The sequence below is a fragment of the Pholis gunnellus genome (genome assembly GCF_910591455.1).
Source record: "Pholis gunnellus genome assembly, chromosome: 8".
NCBI classification, from domain to species: Eukaryota; Metazoa; Chordata; class Actinopteri; order Perciformes; family Pholidae; genus Pholis; species Pholis gunnellus.
In genome coordinates, this window is record NC_136534.1 from 18,988,969 (window position 1) to 19,015,917 (window position 26,949).

At 41.0% G+C, this 26,949-nt stretch overlaps 4 protein-coding genes across 4 annotated transcripts; 3 read left to right on the forward strand and 1 right to left on the reverse strand.

The window, feature by feature from the left end:
• Nucleotides 1–2,280: 2,280 nt before the first annotated feature.
• cxcr3.2 (chemokine (C-X-C motif) receptor 3, tandem duplicate 2) lies at nucleotides 2,281–4,803 on the forward strand. The gene is made up of 2 exons (XM_079165077.1): nucleotides 2,281–2,646; nucleotides 3,037–4,803. Exons 1-2 carry the CDS (start codon nucleotides 2,611–2,613, stop codon nucleotides 4,138–4,140), a joined length of 1,140 nt encoding a protein of 379 aa, XP_079021203.1. The 5' UTR covers nucleotides 2,281–2,610; the 3' UTR covers nucleotides 4,141–4,803.
• Nucleotides 4,804–5,938: 1,135 nt separating this feature from the next.
• LOC306700163 (C-X-C chemokine receptor type 3-like) lies at nucleotides 5,939–11,047 on the forward strand. The gene is made up of 3 exons (XM_079165088.1): nucleotides 5,939–6,005; nucleotides 7,123–7,476; nucleotides 7,772–11,047. The coding sequence occupies exons 2-3, from the start codon at nucleotides 7,126–7,128 to the stop codon at nucleotides 8,519–8,521; spliced, it is 1,101 nt and encodes a 366-aa protein (XP_079021214.1). The 5' UTR covers nucleotides 5,939–6,005; nucleotides 7,123–7,125; the 3' UTR covers nucleotides 8,522–11,047.
• A 113-nt stretch (nucleotides 11,048–11,160) lies between these two features.
• cxcr3.1 (chemokine (C-X-C motif) receptor 3, tandem duplicate 1) lies at nucleotides 11,161–14,775 on the reverse strand. The gene is made up of 3 exons (XM_079165087.1): nucleotides 14,714–14,775; nucleotides 12,655–13,050; nucleotides 11,161–12,543 (listed from the first exon to the last, which is right to left on the reverse strand). Exons 2-3 carry the CDS (start codon nucleotides 13,039–13,041, stop codon nucleotides 11,806–11,808), a joined length of 1,125 nt encoding a protein of 374 aa, XP_079021213.1. The 5' UTR covers nucleotides 13,042–13,050; nucleotides 14,714–14,775; the 3' UTR covers nucleotides 11,161–11,805.
• Nucleotides 14,776–21,130: 6,355 nt separating this feature from the next.
• Nucleotides 21,131–25,708, forward strand: trim35-28 (tripartite motif containing 35-28). Its single transcript, XM_079163969.1, has 6 exons — nucleotides 21,131–21,779; nucleotides 22,786–22,881; nucleotides 23,304–23,534; nucleotides 23,648–23,670; nucleotides 24,064–24,182; nucleotides 24,401–25,708. The coding sequence occupies exons 1-6, from the start codon at nucleotides 21,351–21,353 to the stop codon at nucleotides 24,934–24,936; spliced, it is 1,434 nt and encodes a 477-aa protein (XP_079020095.1). The 5' UTR covers nucleotides 21,131–21,350; the 3' UTR covers nucleotides 24,937–25,708.
• The last annotated feature ends 1,241 nt before the right edge of the window (nucleotides 25,709–26,949 follow it).

The window sequence follows — 26,949 nt, forward strand, 5'->3', positions numbered from 1 at the left end:
TTCCTACTTTCATAACAATATCTTATAAACATAATTTTAATCTGACAACTTAATTCACAAGTAGCACTGCTGTAAAAGCTGGTCAGATACAATGGATTTTATTATGCTCTAAATCTTGGTGTTGACCGTACTTTTTACACAGCGCTGCCGTCACAAACCCCAAATACGTTTGGATTACTGTTATTGGAGTTTTAGAAACACTTTAACTATAATAACTATGCATTTTTTTTTTTCAAACAAAATGCATAGTCCATATAACATAATGACCTTTTTTCTTATATGGTGTAGTAACAACGCTTATATGGTATTTCTATATTTTGTCACCTTTCAATTTGCAATCCCAGTTTGTGGAAAAGGGAGGAGTTTCAATACTTTTTTTCACAAACTTTTTTTTCTTTTCTTTTTTCTCATGAAACAGTTGAGTCTGTGAGATTCCAAACAATGAGGAAGTAAAACCAATGTCCACACATATTAACCCTCTACGCAATATTCAAACACTTGTTATATGGCTTATTTTTTGTGTTATAATATACAATGTAAGTGGGCTCAATGATGTGGGAAGAGACCGTGATGATAGAATATGACATGCACAATCATGACTTGATGGTATCATGGTTCTTTCCTTTTTTTGTATTTAACCGATGAACTACCAGACACATTGAGCTCCTGTAGCCCCCTAAGTAGGTTATAGAGGTGTGGCCTTCAACCCCATTGCAGTTTGTATTAACAGATCGGAGCAACAGATAAACTATAATCTGATTACAAAAACGCCTGCCAAGACAAGACAGAACAAAGAAATACATTGTTATGGCCCTCTGTGACTCATCCCCTGCAATTAAGCTTATAAGAAAGTGAATGTCCCACAGATATAATGTTACTTACAGATTTGGACAGGTAGATTGGCAAAGTCAATAAATAGTTGTATTTGTCTGCTGATAAGTAAGGTCAAAATAAACTTTAGGTCAAATAGAAACAATGTCATTACACAGTTTGTCCACTAGAGAGACCTAACTAGTGATTTTTCTACACTGTTTGATACATATCTTGATCATCTTGGTACTTAAGTAATAATACTATTTTTAGATATACAGAAAAAAAATCTGGTCCACTTACACTCCTCCATGTGCTCACCAGATTACATAATGTAAATATAACGAACTTTAACATTATACTTCTGTGGTGTGTATTGCTCTGTTTATCACACAAACAAGTCGACAGAAGGAAGCAAAACACCAGTGATGTTGCACAATAATTTAATTTACCAGAAGACCCTTAGTCGAGACAGAAGCAACCGCAAGAGTGTTCAGTTCCTCACATGCTTTAGTTGTTTAAGAAAATAAATCATAAAGTGAGTACTGAAAGAGGACTTTACTCATTCTGTCCATCCTGTCTGTCTCTGGTCTAGTTTGTGGAAGTTATGCAAAAAAAGCAAAGGGCTCTGTGACACATCGCCACATTTTCTCTCTCAATCAGCATTTGAGTGGTCCTGAGCTGAGTCTGCATGTGTTAAAAACAACTTTACCTCAACATGAGTTTTAATGTGGACAGACAATACCAGTAGTTTCAGTGGAGCTGTTTGCTCATATCAGGCATCTGCAGGAAGGTGTCCGAATGCTATCACACAATAGTGTTTTAACTTGTTGCTTTACAGAGCATGACCGAAATTTAAATGTATTTCTTTTTAGTGCGTATAGTGCATTCTTGCAGATACCATTTTGTTATCAGTTTGTCCAAAGCATCTCTCATGAGCATGTTCATGTGTTTCTCTAAGAGTCTGTTATTCTTCACCACTTAGATGATCAAATTACTTCATTTCCGGTTGTGTTCGTTTTGGTTGTATCTAAACATATATAGTATCCAGGATGTCCTTCATCAGCCCCTTTGTTTGCATCCTGTCTTCTTAACAGGACTTCAGAGGGGTAAGTAACTCATTTGGTTTTTTTCAACATTAATTGCATATAAATGGAGCTCTACTTTTCACTTGGCCAAAGCTTTGCAAAGTTGTTGGAGTTAAAAATCACTAAAATCAGAATCTAACTTTCAGTAAAAGAAATTCTTCCAACATGTATCCTTTTGATTTTTTCATGGATTTGTAAAATTCGTGACAATCACAGAATACTAAGTCTTTACCAAGTTATTAGAAAACATTCTGTAATGCGTAATACCACAAAGCAAGCATAACATAAAGAACACCATAGTAGATTCCTGTCAACTAAGCACTTTCACTTCTCCTCTATTTGTGAAGGATTGTTTTGTAAAACCAGTTTCTACTTCCTTTGGGTTAAATTACCATAAACGGTGTTCCCTTTCAAAATAGTATATGTAAGAATTGTATACATAAAAATAAGATAAATTGGATCTGCAGTATAGACTAAGTACAAAATAGAATATTTTTCCATATTGAGTACATCAGTCACAATTTCCCTGAGGCTGTTTTCTATTCCTATCGCAGCTATGTTTGCGTCTGTCTTATGTGAGGATTCAGTTCCTGAAATTACGACTTCTTCTTTCTGATCCTCTCTCATCTGAATACTTGTTGTGATTGTAAGTGTGCTCTCTTGGCTGTTGGATGTTTTCAGGTGTTCTGCTGCCTCCTTGTTTACCACTATAATGGATCATGTTCATCCAACCACAGATGATTACTGGGTGAGTGGATCATTTTCAAATCTGTGCATCATCGGTCATCAGGGGACGAACTGAGTCTCTGTTTGCACCTTATAGATTCTATAACATGAGGAGGTTTAACCCATCGTAGGGAACATATTCTTACAACAGATATTTTCAGATGAGTTAATCAAATGTACAGTATCTTCCACAAACATTAGCTATTTTAAAAGTTCCTTATTGATAAAATACTGAAACAGGTTTTTGACCTTTGTGTCAAAAACTGCCATCACTGAGGCTCCAGTAAATTAAAAGAAAATATACAATGAAGGATTTCTGGATTATACAGTTTGTGAAATGCTGAGAAGCACACTTTTATAATCCATCTGTTTCAAGAAATTGAGTTAAGTCTTTTCCTCTCTTTGTCAACAGGACTATCCCGATTACTATGACAATTACACCGATTCCCCTGACATAAGCAAGTCGCAGGCCGTCCCATGCCTACAGGAGGACAGCTACGTGTTTGCACAGAGGTACTCCCCTGTTGTATACACTCTGGTGTTCCTCCTGGCTTTTGTGGGCAACGTGCTGGTGCTTTGTGTGATCCGACGCTACCGAAACTCTCAGAGAAGTGGAGCCTGCGCCTTCTCTCTGACAGACACCTTCCTCCTTCATCTGGCCATCTCTGACCTCCTGCTGGCCTTCACCCTGCCCCTGTTTGCAGTGCAGTGGGCTCACCAGTGGGTGTTCGGCTTGACTGTCTGCAAGATCTCCGGTGCCCTCTTGTCCTTGAACCGCTACAGCGGCATCCTTTTCCTGGCCTGCATCAGCTTTGACCGCTACTTGGCCATCGTCCATGCTGTCAGCTCTGGCTGGAAGCGCAACACCTGCCATGCCCAGATTGTGTGCGCCATCATCTGGGTGTGCTGCCTGGGCCTGAGTGGAGTGGACATAGCCTTCAAACAGGTAGCGGAGGTTCACACTGTGGGCACACAGAAGGCGCTCCTGTGCCAGGTGTGGTTCACTGAGAACTCCACCCAGTGGCAGGTGGGGCTGCAGCTGATCAGTGTGCTTCTGGGTTTTGGGCTCCCCTTACTGATCATGCTCTACTGCTACATCCGCATCTTCAGGTCCCTCTGCAACGCTACTCGTCGCCAGAAGCGCAAGTCTCTCAGCCTCATTGTCTCCTTAGTTTCTGTGTTTGTCGTCTGCTGGGCGCCGTACAGCTGCTTCCAGCTGGTAGATAGTCTGAACAAGCTGGGCGTGGTGGCTGGAGGTTGCCACTTTGGCTATGTGATGGACATTGGGACTCTGATCACTGAAAGCTTGGGACTGTCGCACTGCGCCCTGAACCCTCTGCTGTATGGCTTCGTGGGGGTGAAGTTCAGGAGGGAGCTGGTCAGAATGTGTAAGGGGCTGCTGGGACAGAGAGGCTTGCTGGGGATGGAGGGGTGGAGGGAGAGGAGGCTCAGGAAAACCACCGGATCCTTCAGCTCTGCAGAAAGCGAAAACACCTCCTTCTCTGTGATGGTGTGAAACGAGAGACAGGAAGAGCGAGGTGCGTGTGTGCGTGTGTGCGTGTGTGTGTGCGTGCGTGCGTGCGTGTGTGTGTGTGTTACGAGGGGGTTGGGGGTGAGAGAAAAATAGAAAATGAACTTGAGTGAATTCAGAAAAAGAAAGGATTCAAATATGTAATATAAGTTTAGTTTAATCACAACTTTAAAATGTTCTCAGCGGGAAACGATTTCTTCCACTGGTGCTTTGATATCTGATAGTTTGTATGGTGCAGCTTCCAACATGTTTAACACACTGACCCGGTCATCTAACTTTTTTGTGTGTCCATGAATCCAATCTTGTGAAACGTCTAGATTACTTCATACTCCTAGAAAAGCTTGTTCAGCAGTTGAGATGAAGCGGTGGCCTCATATCTCACATCCTCACACTCAGTAAGTATATATTCTTATCAGATTCCACACTCTGTTTACAGAAAAACAAGTTTCAGATTATAAAATAGTGAAAATGGTTGTGTTGAAATTTCAATTTCTTGTTTGTTTTTTGTTTTTCGTGATCCATATAAAGCTGGTCTCTCTGTGCTTCAAAACTCTTCAGCAGTATAACTCATTTTGAATTTTGTATATTACATCAAAACCTTGCTTGATGTTTGTGATGTGCCAAGATTTTTGTAATAAATATTTTGTAATAAAATATAGTGTCCTGTTCTTATATGCATAACATCTCAGGTTCTCTCTCCGCACGTTTAATTGACCAACTTTTATCCAGCACAACATGCAGTTGCAACATGCAAGTGCACTGACAGGTCTCCTGGTTAATGTAAGTGGTGGAATTTAATGTATGTAAGTTCAAATCTGAGGTACTTGTACTGTACTTGAGTATTTTGATTCAATGCAACTTTGCACTTCTCCATTGCAGGCAAATGTTGTGCTTTTAACTCCAAGTCACTTTTGAGATTACAAATGTTCATCATTTACAAGTCAAAAAGGTCCAAAACCACTAGTTTAATCTTTATCAATGCATTTCATGAGTTTATTTTTTAATAATATATAATATTTGTATGTAAAATACAAATGTCAAAAGTTAACTCTAAAGTAGCTTAAAATGGAATTACTCAAGTAAAGTAGCATACAACTACATCAAACTATGTCTTTTATTCCACAGCAATACTTTGGTTGTATAGCATACCTCAAACACTATGTTATGTTTTAGTTTTCATCGTTCTGTCTGAATTTTTTTTTTACTTGAGTAAAACCATGATCCCACTAAAACATCCCGGTCACAGTCTGATGTAAAAAAAATGGTTTAAAAGACCTATTGCGGATTTTAATCATCTTCATTGTATTCATCTAAACGGGTAAACCCTCCTGTTGGAGCAGGACTCAGGTTTAAAGCCTCGGGTTTAAACATTTGTTCGGTTTGAAAACACAAACACAAACGGCTCCACCTCGTGGAAAGCGGCTCTTTGTGCGGCGCATTGTGAGACGCATTGTTTGACTGTACTTCGTGTTCAGCACTCCCGTGCAGTTCATGGTAGCATCAAGTCAGGCACAGTGATCGGACGGCCGGAAGCTGAGAAATGTTGCCTTCAGAATAAAGCACCTCAATCCCAAGATAATAGCAACGGCAGTCAGGATTGTGCCATTTTTTTAATCATTTAATGTGCTACTCGCTAAAAACACAAGCACACTGTCCACTTCTCCGCCTCTTTTATTTAGTATTATATCAGCTGACGCTGCAGGGATTTCCAATACACGTTTTATTTTGAAAAACTAAATCGAGCCCCTCGGTTTTTTTGCGTGTGTTGGCAGATTAGAGTATGCAATGTGCGAGACGAAGTGACATTTGATTAACCAAAACAATCCGGGGAGAACGCAATTAAACTGCACGTAAGTTCCTTCTGAGTTTATAATGTAGGCTGTAAAACCACTGTTTTATTCCGCGAATTGCATCCGTGTTGTAAAACAGCTTGTGAGGCGCGCGCTTTGCTGAATCGTCTGCTTTCCTTTCTCCCTCTACCCGGGGTGCTGTTGTAATCGAGTGTTTCCCGGCATTTATTCCCCTTTAATTCTAGGTTTAGTCACTGTTAAAGTTTACGCTCAAAGGCGGAGAGAGACTTTAGTTCGTTTTCTCTGCTGGACTTGATGTTCGCTCGACAGCTGCAAGATGTCCCGTCTGCTCTCCTTCCCAAAAGCGACGGCAGTAAATTAAACCAACCTTTTGACCCCGGTGTGAAGAGTTTGTCCTTTTTTAGTATCATCCGTCCTCTGCGCACTGCGAGGTTATTGCCCTCTAAAGTCTGCGGCTGAAGCCTTTATGCAGCCAATATGTGCGTAACATACGGTTCAAGTGTTCTCTCAGAATAAGCAAGTAGATGTTGCCGTTTATAATAAATGTAGACTAGAGACTTGATACATATTGTCAGTTGTAGCGGTTCAGATATTCAAGCCTTTATCGGCTGTTTCTTTCTTTAGTTTCAGTTTCGCAACTGATCTTTGCTGTGGAGCACTTCATGTCTATTTGCGCGAGCTTCTTTGACGCGTCGTACCTTACACCAGTACTTCTGGTGTCGTGGCATACGTGTTTGCGTGTCTACCTTCATCAACAGTAAAAATAGAGTCACCAGAGCTCACAGCCACTGTGCATACAATAGCTTCATAGGTGGTGGCTGTGTGTGTGTGTGTGTCTTTGTGTGTGTGTGCGTCACCAGGGGGAACTGTGCTTTCCGTTTAAACCAACTCCACTGTTGCCTCATATAGTGACATCATCACACCATGTGAGTTCTGAGTGGGTTGAGGCTTGTTTAAAGAGGGTCAGTTGGACTTCCCAAAGGGAGATTTTCAAGACTCAACTCTCTCTCTCACACAGCTGACTGTCAAACACACACACACACACACACACACACACACACACACAGAGAGGGAGGAGTATTTAAACTGGTGTGTTTCGACATCCATCCTCTGAGGCTCTGCAGCATTTTAGATTTCTCTCTCTTTGCCTCCACAGTAGATGAACATGGAGGTGGTGCTTGATGGATTATTTAGCCAGAACGGCAGCTATGACTACGATGACAACTATGAGTATAAAGAGGACATCGAGCCAGGAGCCAGGAAAGCGGTGTTGACCCCGGTGCTGTACTTCTTGGAGCTGATTGTAGGGCTGCTTGGAAACGCACTACTCCTGGCCATTCTGGCTAAGAAGAGGCGATCCTGGAGCATATCAGACACCTTCATCCTCCACCTGTGTGTTGCGGACATCCTGCTGCTGGTGACGCTGCCCTTCTGGGCAGTACAGGCGGTTCGACAGTATGGATGGTGCTTTGGGGGTTTTCTCTGCAAGATCAGTGGAGCTGTTTTTAATGTAAGTACGTAACTGTAAGTGGTGTGTGTAGAACAGGCAGCGTCTGGGAAGTGAACTGGTGATCTTTTCAGTGAAGCTGTGAGAAAGTTGTGTTTGGCTGTCGGCCATTATTTCCCTCTCAACCAAGGGTCATTGTACTTAAATACTTTTATTGAGCAAGTACACATCCACATTTCAGCATTTCTAGGAAGAGGCAAGAGGAGGGGATCAGAGTAGAGGAGAAGTGAAAGCTGGCTGGAAGTTTCCATCTTACACTAGATCACAGTCAATCAAGTTTTCCTCTTCTTTTTCCTAGATCAACTTCTACTGTGGCATCTTTCTGCTGGTTTGCATCAGTCTGGATCGCCACTTGTCCATCTTCCACGCCACCCAGCTGTTCTCCCAGAAGAACCCCAGGTCAGCTCACATCAGCTGCCTGTCAGTCTGGATCGTCTCCCTTATCCTCACCATCCCTGACTGTGTTTTCCTGGTGGCAAGGAAAGATGCGGCCCAGGTGAAAACCCTGTGTGCTCACAGCTACTCCCAGTCAGTAATTGATTGGCAGCTGGTGTCACGGGTTCTCCACCATACGCTGGGCTTCCTGCTGCCTGCAGCCGCCCTGATCTTCTGCTGCTCCCGTGTCCTGCTGCGGCTGCTGCGCAGCTCTGACGGCCTCCGGAAGCAGAGGGCCGTCACCTTCACCCTGCCCCTGGTAGGGGTCTTCTTTCTCTGCTGGCTGCCGTACAACATCACACTCATTGTGGACACCTTCAGAAGCCGCTCGAAGGAGCCGCATCAGCCTGAAAGTTCCCTGAAAACAGCTCTGGCGGTCACATCTGCTTTGGGCTGCATGCACGCCTGCCTCAGGCCTCTGCTCTATTTCGGCCTATGTAGAAACGTCAGGAAACAGACACTGGCCATGTTTAGACATGCTAAAGTTGAATCTGAGAGCTCGCTGTGGGGCTTGGGTGTTGGCAAGGACCAAAATCCCGACCAAAATCCCGAAGGGGAAGAGCTGAAACAGGTGACAAGTACAGATCATCAGGTGCAGTCAATTCAGTGCTGATTAATGGACAGAAATTCCCTCCTGTGACTCAGAAGGGATCAGAATGATGCTCCACCCCTGAGGGGAATTTCGGGTGAAGTCGTGTCATGGGTTCAAGGGAACCTTATGATGAGAAATAAATATTTTTACAAAATGACTCTTAGAAATTGCACTTCAATGGGAAGGTTTCCGTGCCACGTCATGGTGACATACATTGTATTTGTATTTTGAAATCACTGTTGCACAATTTTAGCTTGTTACCCTAAATCATGAGTTTTTTTATTCAATTGTAAATATCTGTCTTTTTTATTGTGTATTATTGGTATTATTATTATTATAATTATTATTATTGTACTGTTTATATAAGTGTCAGTGAACAGTTTTTAAGCTGTAAAATAATAATCATAAAGCTTTAACGCCATATATATGCCATAATGCTTACATGGAATATGGTAATATAGAAGCTCTTGTAAATAACAATACAACATAATTCTTCAGTCAGTGTCATTGTGATCCTCCATCGAGTAGACCGACAGAGTTTGTAATCGGATGACACAACTGATTCACTTCTTATGTTATCTTCAGGCAGTAAAGACTGTGTGGATTCCACAATTGTCCAGTGACTGCGTGTGTGTGTATGACCACAGTGCAGTGAGGTCATTTCCCGTTGGCGGATCCCACAGCCTTGTTTCTTTTTGACTTCTTTGTTTCAACATGGATGTGTGGACAGCAGGACAGTGGATGACACAAACAGGTGGTGATGTCATCAGTCAGGTGACAGAAGAGGAGGCGGAAGAGGGGAAGAAAGACCTCAGTACTGAAGCTCTTTCATAGCTCTCGGTTTACTCTCATCTAGAGACTTGTCTGTTTGTTTGGCGGAGTGGGAACAGTGGCATGCTTTACGCGTGAGCACAGTTGTCTGGAAAAACGGTGTAGGTGGCAGATGGAGGAAAGAAGACAAGTTAGAGAAGACGAGATCTTATTCTAAAGATCACGGTGCACGTTGTGTTGAGCACTACATTTGTGGTTTCACCTCCACGTTGTTGGGTCAGGTTATGGCCTGCTAGGCATGCTTGATTTCTGCGCTCAAGGCAAGATAACGTTAACACATATGTATAAATATGACCTGAAATAAAGTGGTCTTTCACACCTGGGTGTGCTTTTAGAAAGTCTGTGTAAAGTAAGTTCACACAAGAAAAGAAAACACCCTCCTTCCTCTCAGGCCGCCTATTTTCCTTCCTCTTTCTAATGGTGTTTCAGTTTGTCTCGAGCCAAGAACTATGGTCGAGAACTATCGAGAACTATGGTCTAATGTTAGAAATGCGGCTTTCATCTGTGGCAGCAGCAACACGTCAAGTGTATAGCATTACTGAGCATTGCCTCAGATTGAAGTGTTATTTCCTGTGTCAGCTAGAGCTTCTCACCAAACTTATCAGGACTTTTCTTTAATGAATAACAAACCTGTTATCAGTAGACGAACACAAACTTTGTTGTACCGTCCACAGTAAAGGGAGTTGAGTCCGTCCAAAATTCAAGGCTTTTTTATTCGTCTAAGTTAAAAAGTTAAAAAGAATTGAGCATCGTGACTCGATGACTGAAAACAAGACAGATGCATGTTGACCACATCCCACACAGATCTTGATGTGTTTGAATGAGCGTGCAGCCAAGCTGTTAACTCTGAAAGACTGTGGAAGAGTTTATGAACCCTTCGCTCGCTTTGTCTCAGTGACTGAACCAGTAGAGTAATAACAGGGTATCTATAGTATAGATACCCTGTTATTATGAATCAAACTTTAAGGGATGCTCTCTTTTTAACACCAGTGCCACCAGCCTGCTGTTGTGAAATGTTCGCTGCTCATGTAAATTATGAATGAGACGTGCTGTGATGGAAAACAGTAGTCTGCCACAAGTCACGGCATTTCCCTATGCTCTTTGCTCATCTATCACCTGTCTTTTTTTGCTTCGGCAACATGTTTGAGGATGTGCGGCGGCTTTTTGTGACTTTGGTTTCCTGTCAAAGAGATGTAAGCTATTTTCACTGAAACTCCTACGTGATGGTTCGCAGTCAACTTGTTGTTCATGCTTGTATTTCTAGGTAATGACCTGTATCCTGACTATATCATAAGCATAGAGAACATTTTTAGAGAAGTTACGACATTAAAATAGCTTAAATGCTCAATACATACAGAAAGAACAGAGAATGGAAAAGGGCCGTTGCACAATCTAACTTCTAAAGTTTGAATTGTGAAATACAGGGTATACTGTATTTACTTGACTGATTTGATAACTTCTTTACTAGCTGTATAGGAATAATGTGAAAACATCAGTTTCTGTTAATTACCTGTCAAGATTACAATTTAGGAAAACTAAAGTAAAAATCTCACAAATAACAAATGTTTTTTAGGGATAAAGCGCATGGGTGTTTTTGACTACCCACCAACTAAACTTGAAAATGTTCTAAGTATTTAAAACAATGTATTTATTCATTCAATTATCTGTAAAGTTTTATTTTCTGTAAATTTGTAAAATTGGCCTTTAAGGGGTCCTGTTGAGCTGTACTGTCATGTCAAAAATATACTGGTTTCTGATTAAAACAAATATCATTTTATTCTGTATCTGAACAATCCATGTACAAAAATAAAATACAAAATACAGTAACCTATAATTGTGGTATAAAATATATTTCAAAGCAGGATATAGCCTTAGTAATAATACTCACTGAAGTATATACATGTTATGTTGCAATGCCTTGCACTCAGAAAATGGAAATGACTACTTCTGCAACAAGAAAAATAGATCTGCTTCCTACAAGGACAGGTGTTTGACCTCAAGTCCCAGACCGACACAATTATTTTAGTCATGTTCATGTTGACGATGTTCAAGTTTAGCTACTAAGACTGTGAACTACAGGACACTGAAAGAAAGCATAGCATGTTACAGGTTATATGACACCAAAAATTAACAAAAGCATTGTACAATCTGCTGTTCATGTCTCTTTTCACATACATATTATGCTCATTTCCAGGTTCAAACTTGTATTTTGGGTTAACATGCTTTGGTGATATAAAAAAAAATATATATATATATTTTTCTCATACTGTCTGAATATACCTGTATTTGTGTCAGCTGTTGTCATTCCCATCCACTGCAACCGGAAAGAAACTGGGATTTACAAGGTATATGCTTAAAACTTTGGAGTGCTCTATATTGTATACAATAAAATCAAATCCTGATTGCTCGTTTAAAGGCACAGTTTTCTTTACCATATTGGACTTTTCCGTAACTTTGTCAGCTTGGTCAGTTTTCTAAATAGCAATGGAGTTGGAGGTGTCAGCAGACTCGGACCAAATGGAGCTTTTCCTGCTGGTAACAGATTGCAGTTTGGCGCTTGTCTTCAGCTTGCAGCCCAGAGACCTCAGGATGTCCAGCAGCTGACGCCGGAACTTCACACCCACAAAGGCATAGAGGATGGGATTGAGGCTGCAGTGGAGGAAACCCACGGAGGAGGTGATTATCTTGGCTGTTTCAAGAGACGACCTGACCCCGCAGGTATCGCTGTTGTTGCCGGAATGAAGTGTGTCCACCATGAGTGTGATGTTGTATGGCGTCCAGCAGAGAAAGAAAACGGCCACGACTGCCACGATGATCCTGAAAGCTTTCTGCTTTTGGAGGCCCTGGGAGCCGCACCGCAGTCGACGCAGGATGCAGGAGTAGCAGAAGATCAGGATGACTGAAGGCAGCAGGAAGCCCACCGTGTGGAAGAGCAGGCGCGATGCCAGTCGCCAGTCACCTACTGCCCCAGAAGCAAGGCTGAGGTAGTTGCGTACACACTGTATTTTATTGCTTGTTCTATTCTCATTCACAGCTTCCAAAAAGACCCAGTCAGGGATAGAAAGGATCAGGGAGAAGAGCCACACTGCCAAGCAGCTGACCTGAACGACCCAGGGCTTCTTGCGGGAGTACATCTGGGTAGCGTGGACGATGGACAGGTAACGGTCCAGACTGATGCAGGCCAGCAGAAAGATTCCACAGTAGAAGTTGATCTGAGGGTACAAAGAAATCCGACACAAGTGAAAAATCTCTTTGCAACCACGATTTACTATCATGCACTCTAGTGCAGAGTTAGTGCATCTTTGCTGTTGCACACCTCTTACCGTGAAAACAGCTCCGGTGATCTTACAGAGAGGAGTGCCGAAGGTCCATCCATGATCTTGAGCGGACTGTGCAGCCCAGAGGGGCAGAGTCACCAGCAGCAGGACATCTGCCACACCAAGGTGGAGGATGAAGGTGTCCGTCACACTCCAGGTCCTCCTGCTCTGAACCAGAACTCCCAGCAGCACTCCATTCCCCAGGACTCCCACAACAAACGCCACAGAGTACAGAGCTGGGATGAACAACGACTCAAAATGCCCACTCTTGTTCGAGTCGCAAATGACGTCCTCACAGCAATCGTATTCATCATCAGAGTAATTGTAGAACATTTCTTCATCAAAAAAGCCATTGAGGCTGTCTCCGGTCGCTATGATCACCCCGTTGTCCATCAGTGAACTCTGCACAAAAAGAAGAACAAATCTATACACTACCGTTCAAAAGTTTGGGGTCACTTAGAAATGTCCTTATTTCTCAAAGAAAAGCACTGTTTCTTTCAATGAAGATAACATTAAATTAATCAGAAATACACTCTATACATTGTTAATGTGGTTAATGACTATTCTAGGTGGAAACGTCTGGTTTTAATGAAATATCTACATAGGAGTATCTGGAGCATCACATTTGTGGGTTCGATTATACTCTCAACATGGCCAAAAAAAGAGAACTTTCATGTGAAACTCGCCAGTCTATTCTTGTTCTTAGAAATGAAGGCTATTCCAATGCGAGAAATTGCGAAGAAACTGAAAATTGTCACGAAATTGTCTGGGTGACCCCAAACTTTTGAACGGTAGTGTACATCAATTTGGTTTGCGCACCACACGGTGGGGCTGTTTACTCATTTATCCATCTATCTATTGTCTGTATCTGAATTATGTGCACATTTTTGAAGTTCATTTAAAATGCTCTGTGTAATAGAATAAAGGAACAAACAAGACAGATCAGGGCAAGATAACAATTCAACACACACACACACACACACACACACCAATTAATTATGTCAAAAAAAGAGAGAATAAGTCACCATATGCATTTTGAGCAAAAGAGGTTTTGGTCTTGAGTAACTGGTTTGTAGTCTGTCTATTAGACATAATCCTGAAGTATTCTGGAGAAGTTGTATCTGTGCTCAAAACTTTTTGGGGTGCATTAGAGCAAATACTTTGAAGGCTAAAGAATACCCTTTTTGCCGTTCTTGTTAAATGTAAGCACCGCATCATTTCTTGACCGCGGTGTAGCAATACCAAGTTCTGTGAGGTTTTATGGTATGATACCTGATAAACTTTATGACTTTGTGCCAATCAACATGATCTGAGTTCCCCGTTAATCTGGAGGAAATTATTAGTCATAATGTTACTGTGCAGAATTGCTTTCAGCAGATTGGGGAAGAGAAATTCATGCACATGAGGAGAGGAAGCGTGTGTAATTTCAGTTTCAGAAGTTTCAGCAAGACTTCTGAAACTGCACTAAAATATATCCACTAAAATATATGCACTAAAATATTTATCACAATGGGTTTTTTTGTTGAAACACAAATAACTAAAATAGCATGATACAAGAATAACACGGACATGAAACAAAAATAATGAAATACAAATAACTATGTGGATGAAAAGTGCAACAGAAATAAAAAAGCGTGACAGAAGAGTAGAATAAAGAAAGAAATGACATAATAGTAACAATGCTTCAATCATGCTTTAATCTTTACCTTGTTGCATTAATTATAATTTGGTCATGATGAATGACTCAAATGCTGCAACTTTTTACTGACTGGCACCGTAACGGTAACGGCACATTGTCACGCCACACATCACGCCACACATCACAGTCTGACATACTGCAGTCTCTTACTGTGAACTAATATAATAATAATATTATACTATAAATAAGATTTAATTCATGTTTATCGGTAATTAGTTAATTAGGCGAAGATCACATACACAAAACAGGTGAGAAGTACAAAAGCAGTTAAAATGCATTGATCAAATAATGAATAATGACATGTCATTTATTCAAATCTTCCTTACAAACCATCGTCTGAAAAATTCGGCTACGGCCATGACTTACCAAAGTGTAATCTTTTGATATTGTATTGTCCTCTGTGAGCAGGTTAACGAGGGCGCACAGCTGAAATGATCAGTGTCATCAAAAACACCACATGTAGAGCCACCAAAGGGGAAGCCCATCAAAAAGCTATACCTCTAACCGTGTATGAAACTGTTATCCTTATAAGGAGGAACAAAACCATGCAGAGGGTCTCTTGTTATAGGAAACTGTTGTATTGATTATTGGAATTATTTTGATTTCAACCACACTTTTAATATTTTTGATGCTCTCTTAAAAGAAACAAGTCTCTAAAAATAACACATGTGAGTAGACTGGTACAATGAATAACATTTCTATGAACTTACACCCACAGATACACTGGCACGGTCATGTGTAATGGGCTTTTCAATGTAACATTCAATTGAGATGTTGAAGCTATTGATTATATTTATGAACTGCACATTTGGATTACATAACTTTATTCACCCCCGGGTTTGTCATCTATTCACGATGACAACAGCAAAGGAGACACAAGGAAGGTCACAGCAGACAATATATGAAATTGCCACTACAGTAGTAACACTAACACAGAAACTAGACATATTCAAAGAGGACGTTAGTGTTTAGCCAAGTTAGAAGCCGATGTAGTAATTGAGCAATTAATAGATACAAGGATGATCATACTGTAATGATGCACCTAAAACAAGACCAATCAAATCTGCAATACAAATTAAATTAAACCTTTAAAAAAAGATATGCTATTATATAAAATACAGATTCAAGTACTTAAATGCAACTTTGATAGATCTAATGCAGTGAAATGAGTTTCCAGAGGTCATGCTGTTCACCATTATTAACTCACACACCAATTTACAGAGACAACTGAGGTTCGTTCTTGTCTGAACATCTAAACAAATACAAAATAATAATGAAACGTAATGAATTTACTTCTTCATGTTGGTTAATGTGTCTATCCTGACGAGTTCTAGACTTCTAGTAGGCCTATTGAGCTGTTTCTTTGTCTTTTTTTTGTGTTTTGCGCATCTCGTGCACATACACGAAGACGCAGATGCACGCAGGTGATGCGTCACACAGTCCTACTAATACAGTGTCACACTACTCCTCTGATGCCAGGATATGCTGCAACGTGCCAGCAAAGACAAGGAAGAAGAAGCTCTCGAGTTCGTAATCAGTGATGAACTTGGCAACAATAATATCAACAACCTGTTACTATGAGAGCAGGACAGGACTATGAACATTCAAACTGATGTTGAGCTACTGGATGTCTTGATATAACGCCAAACCATCCCTCATGCTCCACATGCACAGGGTTGTAGTGCTAAAACAGACATGAATTGATTTTATACTTTCAGTCCTTTTACGCAAAAAATTGCACTTACAAACACACACACACACACACACACACACACACTGGCCATCAGTTAACGGAGTTGCATATCTTTTCCACCACTCTGTTGAACTCCTCTGGTTGATCAGCATACACGTGGTGAGAAGCGTCCTCTATCAGGATGACTCTGGTGAGGGCCTGGTTCCTAATCTGGACCACGCAATGCTGGATTTGAAGTATTTACTATGCAAATGTTGTATCAGGAAGGAATTGCACATTTGTTAAACTGCAAAGATAAACTCTAAGGAGTGCATGTAAAAATAACTCCACATTGCTCCTTTAATGGGCTTGATACTATTTATATATCACATATCAGTGTAAAATCTCACCATGAATCTCTTTCACTTGCCACTTCATAACTGCAGATGACTCCAAAACCTCAAGATTTTAATCTCAACTTCTTTTTTCCTCGGTGCATTTGGAGTCTCGCCAGCATGCAAATAAGACACCTGCGGCAGCACCGGGTTTCAATTGTCTGTTTCCCCTCGCCCATCTCCTCTAAGCTCAGAGCGTTTTCCTGTTTGTTTCACACCTTTTCGTTCCTCTCTTGTTTTGCAGGGTTTATGCAGTTCTTGCAGTGAGAGTCTGATGGAAGGGTCTTTTTACAGGCCACAACCAGAGACAAATATTGCTGGAAACTAATATAATTTTGATTTGCACCAAGGTTTTTACATGGATACAGCATGCACGCTGAAAGTTTTACTGTATGGCGGAGCTGTGAAATGGAGTGTATTGGACTTGTCGGGTTAAATCATATGTCACAAAAATCTCATGTGACATTACTGTTTTCAGATGTTTGGAAAGGGATGATTGATTTCTTTGAAAGCATAAATAAGATGTGGAAAAGTTGTTTGCCTCAATGTGGTTTCAGACACTGAAGTGTTTCGTTTTGAGATCCACACAAGAACAATCATATGCTTTTTCTGTTTAGCTAAGGAAATGTTAGACAGGACAACAATGCTGCACCACTTCTTTCACATTTTTAAATGGCTTTTGTCGATACTATCTATACTATAAGTTTGTGAATAAACTGAGATGAAGTGTGATGAACTTAAGTTTGTGGTTGTGAGCATTTCCATGACGATAGGTTGAGGAACTGAAAGCACAAAAATACTTTTAAAAAACCATTTCCACATACCAGTTTCTAGAATCCCATCCTGCTGAAAAGCAACCATCATTTTACACAGCCAGTTGTAATCAGTGTGCTAATTGGACGAGATTCAGTGTTGCAATATTTTCCACTTCCTGTCATGATGGTGGTGAGATACATCGCTCACAACAACATAAGTTGAATAAGCTATTTTTGGAAGATATATTAATTATTCGGGACGTTAATAAGGAAATATCAAAACCATGAACACCTGCAGAAATGGTTTTGTATAGCCTTCCATTTGCACATCTCCTTCCTTCTTCTGGTTTGACTGAAAGTGGTGTAACCACATTGTAGGTTAGTATGTCACAAACATCAGAACCCAAATGCTTTAAAGGCCCTGCATCCATGGCAGCACCGACGGTTACATCATCTCATGATGCACGGAAATGTTTCAGTCCTGACACATGAAGTCTGTTTGTTTACAAGCTTTCTGATGAACAGAAGGAAAGAGGATACGGCTCACAATCTCTGACAAAATGCATTCTAGAATATGGCTTTTGGTTTCAAGCTGTCTGTGAGATTACCAGGGGTTTCTCCCTTTAGGTCCTGATAACAACACCTGCCTTAAAACTAGCACTCATCCAGTGACGGGGGGGGAGACTCCAGAATGTAATTTGTTAACCTTTTTTTTTGTTCATGCACGTTTAGTACGGTTTTGTGTTGCATAAAGCTCAAATCAAAGATTTTTGTTTGAACGTGTTCCTCATGTTGTGAGGGAGCTGGTCATCACGCACTCGATTGTCTTTTATATTGTTCGACGTGGTTTTTGCTGTTTGAGCGAGACACTGAAACCCAAGTTTCACAGCAGCAACCTGCTTCCTTAGTGCTTAGGACGGTTTGAATGCAGAGGTGACATTTCATGTATGTACCTTTATATGACCACTGGAATCAGGTTATAATTGTGTGTCCCTTCGTGGTCTTACAGATACCAAGGTTCATCTGAGGGTGGACAAGATGGGGTTGTTTCTGTGTCTGTGCTGGATGGGAGGTGTACTTTGTTATGTTATATAACATGCATTTATTCTTACTCACAGCTCATGTGTGGTCTCCATTCCTTTGCCCAGCCTTGGGTGACAGTAACTTGTAATTTTATATTGCAATATTGGTGTTGGAGCTATTTATTTTATATTAGTATTTTGTTATTTCATTAATAAGTACTATTATTTAGTTATTCTAGATGTCTGATATATTAAGATTGCTTTTTCTCTTTAATAGTAATTTGTTTAGTTATATCATTTGTTGTTGTTTTGTTAATTACTGTGGGCACCTGTGGCTATATATATGAGTAGACAGATAGGACCAGCATGCACCGGGGGACCAGTACAGGAGAGACGGTACGACAGGAGTTTTCTTTGTTCTTTTTGTTTGTTTGCTTGTTTTGTTTGCTTTACTAAATAAATAAGAAAATCGGAATCCTGCATGGACAATCTACTCTCTTCTGCCTGCGTAAAATACCGACCACGGTGCATCAGTGGCGTTTGATTATTGTTTGTTTTATTTTGATTTATTTGACAAATGGCCACTACAATTGGTAAACAGGAATTTTAAACAGTTCATTGATTTGCAACATTGCCCACAATGGCCTAATACACCAACCAATATCAAAGGGATAACTACCTAAACAGAGTCTAAACTGTGACTTACAGAAACTTGACAAGTTTATATCGTCTCTGGGTCTACATTGTCATACCTACATTCTTACAAAGAAGACATTTCTTCAGTTGAGATGCATCGTCAATGTTAGTTTGATTTATTTGTGAAGCCTTAAAGTTTTACAATGTTAAGATCACTAAACAGCCAACCTTCACGAAAACATTATTTGTGCACATTTTCTTAGAAAAAAAGTCGCACCCACAGCGCCTTTGTGGTTTTCCTGTGTAGCATTTGCTGCAGTGACTGTCATAAACCACATTTTCACCCTTGATATTTAGTTGAGCGGTGCAGATGTGGGCTCCACGACAAATATGTACGACTGAAATGTTGCTTCTTTCATGCATTTTGTGTTGGCAGTGTGCGAAATTCATCATTTTGCATTGTGACAGGAGTAATTGCTATATAAAAATAAAAAAGTGAGTTTGTAGTCAAACTTGCTATTAGTACATATAGAAGGGCAGAGAGAGTGTTTTTGTACATCTGCTGGAAATTCATCACTAATACATAAACTCATAGAACACGTGGAAAATGAGGGGGTGCAAGAGAGTGTTTGTGGTTAGAACAAAATGTTCCCTTTTTCAGTCCTTTACAGTACATTAGGGTGTTTCAGTTAGTTTGAACATTTTAGTAAATAATTATGCCCACTCTTCAGGCGCATGTGCGTGACGTGAAGCCCAAGGCAGTGGACGTGCATTTGATCATGGCTACACTGAGCTATGTTTGGTTTCTGTCTCATTTAAAGGACAGACACAAAGAGCACATCTGACACCCATCCCTCAATTTCACAGTGCGGTGTCACATGATGGCAATGTGGCTCCATCTGTTGGACATACTCGTACCATTAACCGCCAGAATAGTGTTTTGAATGAAGAGCTGGTGTGTGCACGACTCAATGAGATGATTTGTCTTTTTAGAAGGAAGACATACAGCTAGAAAAATTGAAATATTAAAACATGGCAAAGAGGTTTAGAAAACAAAACACTTCCGGTCGTGGCAATGAAGCTTCCATGTCTGTGGGCAAAACAATTGAGTAACGAGCTATGATGTGTGATTAGTTTGACTCAGCACAAACAGGAGTGATAACAGAAAATATTTGATCCTTCACTTGTTATTCCAACAGCTAAATTACCTTTTTGTTTCTTCACGACCAGGGTACAAAAACTGACTAAACATCGGACAAAACATTTACAAAAACATCAATGCAAAACATCAAGTTTATGGGTTCAAAACAGCTGCATTTGTTCAAACAAAAGTGCAAAGTAAACAAAAAGTTGTGAAAAAATGTAAAATAAAAAGTCCAATACCTGAATAGTAAACGTATGTGCTGCTGAATAATGTTGTCTAACAGAGAGAGCGGTTCTGCCAGTTGTGCAGACAGCTGCAGATGTGCACACCTCCACAGGAAGAACAACTGATCATAATAATGATCACAACCTCAAGATCCACTAGAGAGCGGTGTTGTATCATGATTGCCGCCTGTCACTAATAGGGAAGTAGGCAGTCAGGAGGGAATATGTTCAAATACATATACAACTTACATAATCAGAGGGGAAACGAATAGTTTGGAGGGAAGTCAGCAAACAGTGGCAACAGTATTGGGATTGTGCGACAAAAGGAAGATAGTTTAATAAAAAATAAAGCAGGAGGGGTAAGAAGTAGGGAAACTATAGTATAAGTAATCATGAGTAGATTAAGAATTAGTCACAGCAACAGTCCACTGTTTGGCATGGTCATTGTGAACAGTGTCAAGAAATGGAGACAGTAGCCATCAGCGCTTCCTGATTTCATTCAATTCAATTTATTTTGTATAGCCCAAAATGACAAATCACAAATTTGCCTCAGAGGGTTTTACAATCTGTACACATACATACAACATCCTCTGTCCCAGGAGTCAGGACCCTCACATCTGTACAGGAAAAACTCTCCCCCCCAATAAACCTTTAACGGGAGAAAAAAAAGAAAGAAACCTTAGGGAGAGCAACAGAGGAGGGAAGAATGAAGAGGAAAGACGGGCAATGATTGCAGGGGATAGGACGAGGAGAGGCCAGGATTAAAGAGGTCATTGATGGTGAAGAGGAGAAAATGGATATTTAGGTTTTTCAAAGATATCGCCTTTTGAACAGTGGACGGTTAAATCCAGTAGGAGGCAGTAATGCAAGTTAAAGGATGCCAACTGCCGGAAAACCGCAAAGAAAAGGAGGAAGAAGAAACCTGTCTCTGAAACACAGAAAAAGAGTTGGTGGAACGACCGCGAACTCGACGTGACAGACCAGTTTGGGAGAGTTTCCTACTTTCTGAAACCGTCCACGAGACTATTGTTTTTTCCACTTTTCTTGTGAGCGTAAGCAAATTGCCGACGCTTTCTCACAGAGTCAGGTGGGTGCGTATTTGACTGTGTTTTTTTTGTCAAAACCGAAAGTAAAGTGAAGCGGGCCCGTGAAGCCATGGCTGATAGCATGGATGAAGACATGCCGGAAGAGGCTATACCCCTCCGGCAGGACCTGACCTGCCCCGTGTGTCAGGGCATCTTCCAGGACCCCGTGCTGCTGCCGTGCAGCCACAGCTTCTGTCGCGAGTGTCACCAGAAAAGTTTTCAGGTCAACAAGAAGTGTCCCGTGTGCAGGAAGGAGTGTGAGGAGGGGCAGGGCATCTCCAACCGCGCGCTCAGCAGCGCGTGTGAGAGTTTCCTCAAACAGTCGAACTGGGTGTCGGGCCGGAAACACCCCCCACCTGGCGAGGACACCTGTAACCTGCACCTGAAGCCGCTGGTGCTGTACTGTGAGAAGGACGAGGAGCCTCTGTGCGTGGACTGCGTCACTCTGCACAACACGCACACGCTGTGGCCGCTGAGTGAGGGGGCACCGATGTGTAAGGTAAAGGAATATGTATTCCTTGATGTCACTTAGACTCCGTTTTAAACCTGGAAAGAAAAAGGACATCCTGATTTCAACTTTTGTTGATTGAATGAAAGAAATGCTCAACAGTACATTGCTGTAGCTCCACGGTTTCCCCATAAAGTTACACTAGAACTGCAATACTTGTTGTACTTAATATTTCAGTATGCATTACACTGTTATTTTATCATCTTTAGTCTATTAAATTCTCCAACATGTACTTTCCTCTAGATTTGAGATTATACGTGATATATCTCTCAATCCTGACCATGTGACCTCTGACTAATTCTTTCTCCAAAATTCACCATATTTCACCCCAAGTCTAATTCTAAGTTTAATTCTACCATTCATATTCGCTGTGTCCATAAACATTTTGCTGCTTGCTGCTGACCTGGGACTCCAGATATCATCTGTTTGATTATAATAACTATAGAATCACTACACAGTTACTATAGGTTTATTATAGTCTTGTTATAACTATATAGTCAATACTGGCAGTGGCTTCTTCTCATAGCAGGAAAAGTACAAATGAATTTAATAACATTAATTAATTAATAGCAATTCCATGAATGTGTCCCGGTATGACTGAGTCAAACCCCAGTAGCCGGTTGAACAGAGCCATTGTTAAAGTTAGTAATTACACTTTTCCCAAGTCTCACGTGTCTTATGTGTGTACAATGTAGGTCTCCTGTGAATGAAAATGATCCGGGATTAGCCCGAGGCAGCAATTTAAACAGCGATTTCTCGTGGAAATTATATAACCCCCCCCCTCCTTTTTCTGTACATCTATATTCCCATTGACCTCTACAACTGTCCACCTGTCCACTTTTGGCCCCAGTAATAAACATAATCTGAATCTGCCTTTTCTTCTAACCTGTTTTTTTCCCACCACAATAAGTAAAAACAATGAGACCAGTGTGGATGCAGGTTCAAGGAACAGCCGTCTCAAGCCGATCACCTCATGTTCTGCTTTTTCACCCTGCAGAAGGAGCTCGGCTTCAAAGTCCAGATTTTTGAAAAGAAAATAGAGACATATAAGAAAACCACACGTAAACTCAGCAACGCAATGGAGTACATCAAGGTAAAGTTTCTGTCACGACTCACGGTGTTCGTATTACATTCATCTGTGTATAATCATTAAACTAGGTTGTTATTATTATACAAGCTGCAAAACGTGTCCATTGCCCTCAGACATCCTCAGTCCTTGAACCAGATACTTCAGGTTCACCTCTTGTTCAGCTTGACCTTTGACCTCTATGGAGGAAAGCGCTCGCCTCAGGGATCCGCTAAGTAATTTGCCCCTGACATATGCATGAATAATGCAATCTGTTCGATATTTGGAAGCAGTTCTTCCCTTACGCATTGCAGTACATGCATGGTACTCATCAAGACAAGACAAGACAAGAGATAGTACAAGACATATAGCACACCAGAGACTGCCCACATCTTCATTCATGCGTGTATGTTCACTATACATATATAATCTCTCTTCTCTTAACGCAGTATCAGGCTGGGCAGGCAGAGAAGCAGATCAAGACGGAGTTTGAGAGGCTTCGCATGGCGCTTGTCACAGAGGAAGCTCTGCGTCTGAAAGCCCTGGCTGCTGAGGAGGAGGAGAAGATCGCTGCCGTTCAGGAGCTGATTGACACCACAAACGAGGACATTGCCTCTATGAACAAGCTCAGTGATACACTGAAGAAAGAGATGGGCAACGAGGATCTGCCTCTCCTGCGGGTGAGAGAAGGAAGCTCGTCCTCACGGTTTCGAGACTTACAAGACTTTTGCCTCTGATGTTAAAAAAAACAACAACATGAAACTAATCTCAGTTACTTTCTTTTATGTTTTAGAATTTCCAGAAGGTAAAAAGAGAGTAAGTAACTGCAAAACTCACTGTAGCAATCACAAATATTGTGTGCTCTAAAATCTTTGTGTAAATATCCACTGCACAAGGACTAGGAAGTACATTTCACCATATATTTACCATATATTAGCATTTTTACAAGGTTACAAGGTTTTTATTTGTCATAGTACGACAGGGTTGCACAACAAAATTTAGATTGGAGTCCCAATTTGCTACATAGGAAAGAAAACAAAATAATCTATATCGGATATGGAGGGTGGAGGGTGGAGGGTGGAGGATCATTTGTATATTACACATTTTTGTCATTCAACTCTGAAGATCTGCTTCGTTCAGGTTTCTGCTGTATTTTGTGGATTTACAAATGTCTCTTGTTAACTTCAGTTATTGCCATCTTTGCTTTAGAGCCAAGTGGACTCGTGGAGATCCTTACCTCCCGGAGGAATCTCTTTTGAATATGGGCAAGCACGTCGGTGCTTTGAGCTTCAAAATCTGGAAGAACATGCAGGCCCATGTCAAATATAGTGAGTAAATTACAATGGGAGTTGGGAATGATCTGTGGTTTTAGGGACTGGGAGTCTTTACCGGAAATGGACCAACTTGTGTTGAAAATTGTATTGGTGTACTTGAAATATAAGTCTTGAGGAACACGGACTTGACGTGATAGAGCAGACCATTCTTCAGTCTCTTGTCAAATGTTACCGATCTGAAGTAATTGCATCTCATTTCTTCCTGTGTGCAGATCCAGTGGTGTTGGACCCGAACACAGCCTCTCCATGGCTGTCCTTGAATGCTGACCTGTCCACTGTGAAGGAAAGCGCAGAGCGGCTGACCACCCCTGACAACCCGGATCGCTTTGATCCCTGCGTCTTTGTGCTGGGTGCCGAAGGTTACACCTCTGGGAAATACAGATGGGATGTCATTGTTGGTGACAACCCCAGGTGGATTGTGGGAGTTTGCAAAGAGTCAGTGCCCCGTAAAAAGAAGTTCACGGTCTCTACAAGCCGTGGTGTGTGGTCCATTGGACTGAGCAAAGGGGTGTACACGGTCTCGACACCTGAGCGTACAGAGGTGCAGGTGCAGCAGCGTCCTGAAAGGATCCGCATTAAGCTTAATTTAGATAAGGGAGAGGTGTCATTTTGGGATGGGGGAACAGCAAAGCACCTTGTCACTTTAACACACAAGTTTGATGAGAAGATGTATCCAATTTTTGGCCCTGGCCTCTACAGTACGCCTACGATTCTGGCTCCGGGAAAAATAGCTGTTCACACCTCGTGATGAGCCGATATACTGCAGAGGGATGGTTGTTGACCTAAAGCTGTAGTATTGAAAATAATTATACTTACCTGTTTCAAATAGAAAAGCTTTTTAAAAAAGCAAGATAAACAAAACAACACTTTATCAGTCAAACAGAGATGACCTTGAAACTGCATGATGCACATGTTAGAGCTGAGAAATTCCTTTTTTAACACTGACGGCGCATGGGAAATTGCAAAAAACAATTTTTTTGATGTGCCTTAGCTGGAGGAAATTAGATTGTCTTTTGTCATCACTTTACAGTGGAGGGACAGACCTGAATAATAAAAAGACTGGAAGCTTGGCTGATGCTGGTAGCCAATACCGATAACGTTTGAAGAGGTGAATAAAATGGTCTCTCTTGATTTATTATTGCACTGGATGAAAAATTGGGACATCCAGCTCTTAATATCTGAGATGTCAATGGAATGTAAACAAAATAATTAAAGTTGCGGGGTTGTTATGGTTGTTGTTTTATCTTCACATTTTTTCAGTACACAATTTCAGTTTTATAAGGGATAAATTGAATGAAATGCATTTAAGCTTATGAAATGCCCTTTATTTTATTGTATTTTTAGATGATTTTGTTGATTCTGCTTAAATATAATGGACTAAAATCTCCCTGAATCTGTATGGGTTTCTTGGTTAATTGTTTTATATCATTTACAACACAAAGTGTTGCCTGTAAGTTGTCCAGATTTAAATTTTCTGTGTCCATATAAACACTTAATCAATAAAAAAAAAATTAAAATCAGATTTGTTTCTTTTATTAATTAGAACCACATAAACGGTGCATAGCCAATTACAATCACATGTTGCACTTTTATAAACATTATTTGCTTTAAGATAGATTGCATGGAGGTAATTGATGTAGCAAACTTTGTAAACGTTACTATTTTGAGGGAATGTTACATGACAGTTTAGCTTTATTTATTCGTGGTTTACAACATTATTGTCCGTGGTTCATGTCCAGATGTTTACACGTTGTTTCTCATCTCCGCTGGATGGCAGTGGTGGGACATGCCACTTGCGGCGCTGTCTTTTGTGTTGTCAACCACCGGTTAACGTTTCTGCTAGCCGGCCATAAACATCAACACAACGGGCATCTGTCCTTAACATGGACCGCAGGAATCGGGTCGAGCCCGTTGAAAGGTTTCGTTGTTAGCTGGCAGCATTTCCTTCTAGTGCAACGACCGAGTTTTAGAAACATAATTTCATCATTACATAATAATGAATTACTCTGAAAAATGACTTTTTCTTTGTAGATTTTGCAGCCACTGATGATTGCGCATCTGGATTTAGCCGAGCCGCTACCGCTAGCTAGCGAACAAGCTAACTTAGCAGAGCACAGTATTGTAGCCGCAGTCAGGGCGAAGCAGTACCTACGAGCTAACTCAGCTAGCTGTCAATCGAGAGGCGCTCACGAGCCATACGTTTGCTAATGTCGTAGCTAACGTCAAAGGGTCGCCGACAATGTAAATTATCATGAGGCCAAAGAAACGGGAACTGGTGAGTGCAACATTACCAACTAGCCAGCTAACGGTCGCTGTTAACGGTATTCAGCTAACGTTAGCAACCCTCTAGGTTAGCTTTGTTGTGATAGCCTGCGGAGAGAGCCCCGTGTTGCTGATTCTAGTTGTTTTTTTCTTTAGCTCGCGTTAGTTGGATGTAACGTTAATAAAGACAGTTACTAAACGCTATGTTGGTGAATAGCAACCGTTGTAATGAACGATAACTCACATTTGTTAAAAAAAACTTCCTCTAACGTTACTGTTATGTTTGTGAGACATTGATGAGCTAACGGTACTGTACACAGGGTTTAGCTTCATCACAATCACTATATTTTGTTACTGTTATATTCTATAGAAGGGCCATGTAGACTTAAACTGGAATTATGCCACTAACAGAGAATAATGTACACGGACAAGGTACTGCAAGGGTCACATGAAGTTGTTCGTGGGACCTCCAGGCTACATGACTCTTGGTTTTCCATAG

Bases quoted from the DNA above. Each gene is read 5' to 3' on its own strand.
- cxcr3.2 (XM_079165077.1), top strand. From the start codon at position 2,611: ATGGATCATGTTCATCCAACCACAGATGATTACTGG. The intron at 2,647-3,036 runs GTGAGTGGATCA...CTTTGTCAACAG, and splicing joins CAACCACAGATGATTACTGG to GACTATCCCGATTACTATGA.
- LOC306700163 (XM_079165088.1), top strand. From the start codon at position 7,126: ATGAACATGGAGGTGGTGCTTGATGGATTATTTAGCCAGAACGGCAGC. The intron at 7,477-7,771 runs GTAAGTACGTAA...TCTTTTTCCTAG, and splicing joins TCAGTGGAGCTGTTTTTAAT to ATCAACTTCTACTGTGGCAT.
- cxcr3.1 (XM_079165087.1), bottom strand. From the start codon at position 13,041: ATGGACAACGGGGTGATCATAGCGACCGGAGACAGCCTCAATGGCTTT. The intron at 12,544-12,654 runs GTAAGAGGTGTG...TTGTACCCTCAG, and splicing joins TCACCGGAGCTGTTTTCACG to ATCAACTTCTACTGTGGAAT.
- trim35-28 (XM_079163969.1), top strand. From the start codon at position 21,351: ATGGCTGATAGCATGGATGAAGACATGCCGGAAGAGGCTATACCCCTC. The intron at 21,780-22,785 runs GTAAAGGAATAT...TTCACCCTGCAG, and splicing joins AGGGGGCACCGATGTGTAAG to AAGGAGCTCGGCTTCAAAGT. The intron at 23,535-23,647 runs GTGAGAGAAGGA...TTTATGTTTTAG, and splicing joins AGGATCTGCCTCTCCTGCGG to AATTTCCAGAAGGTAAAAAG.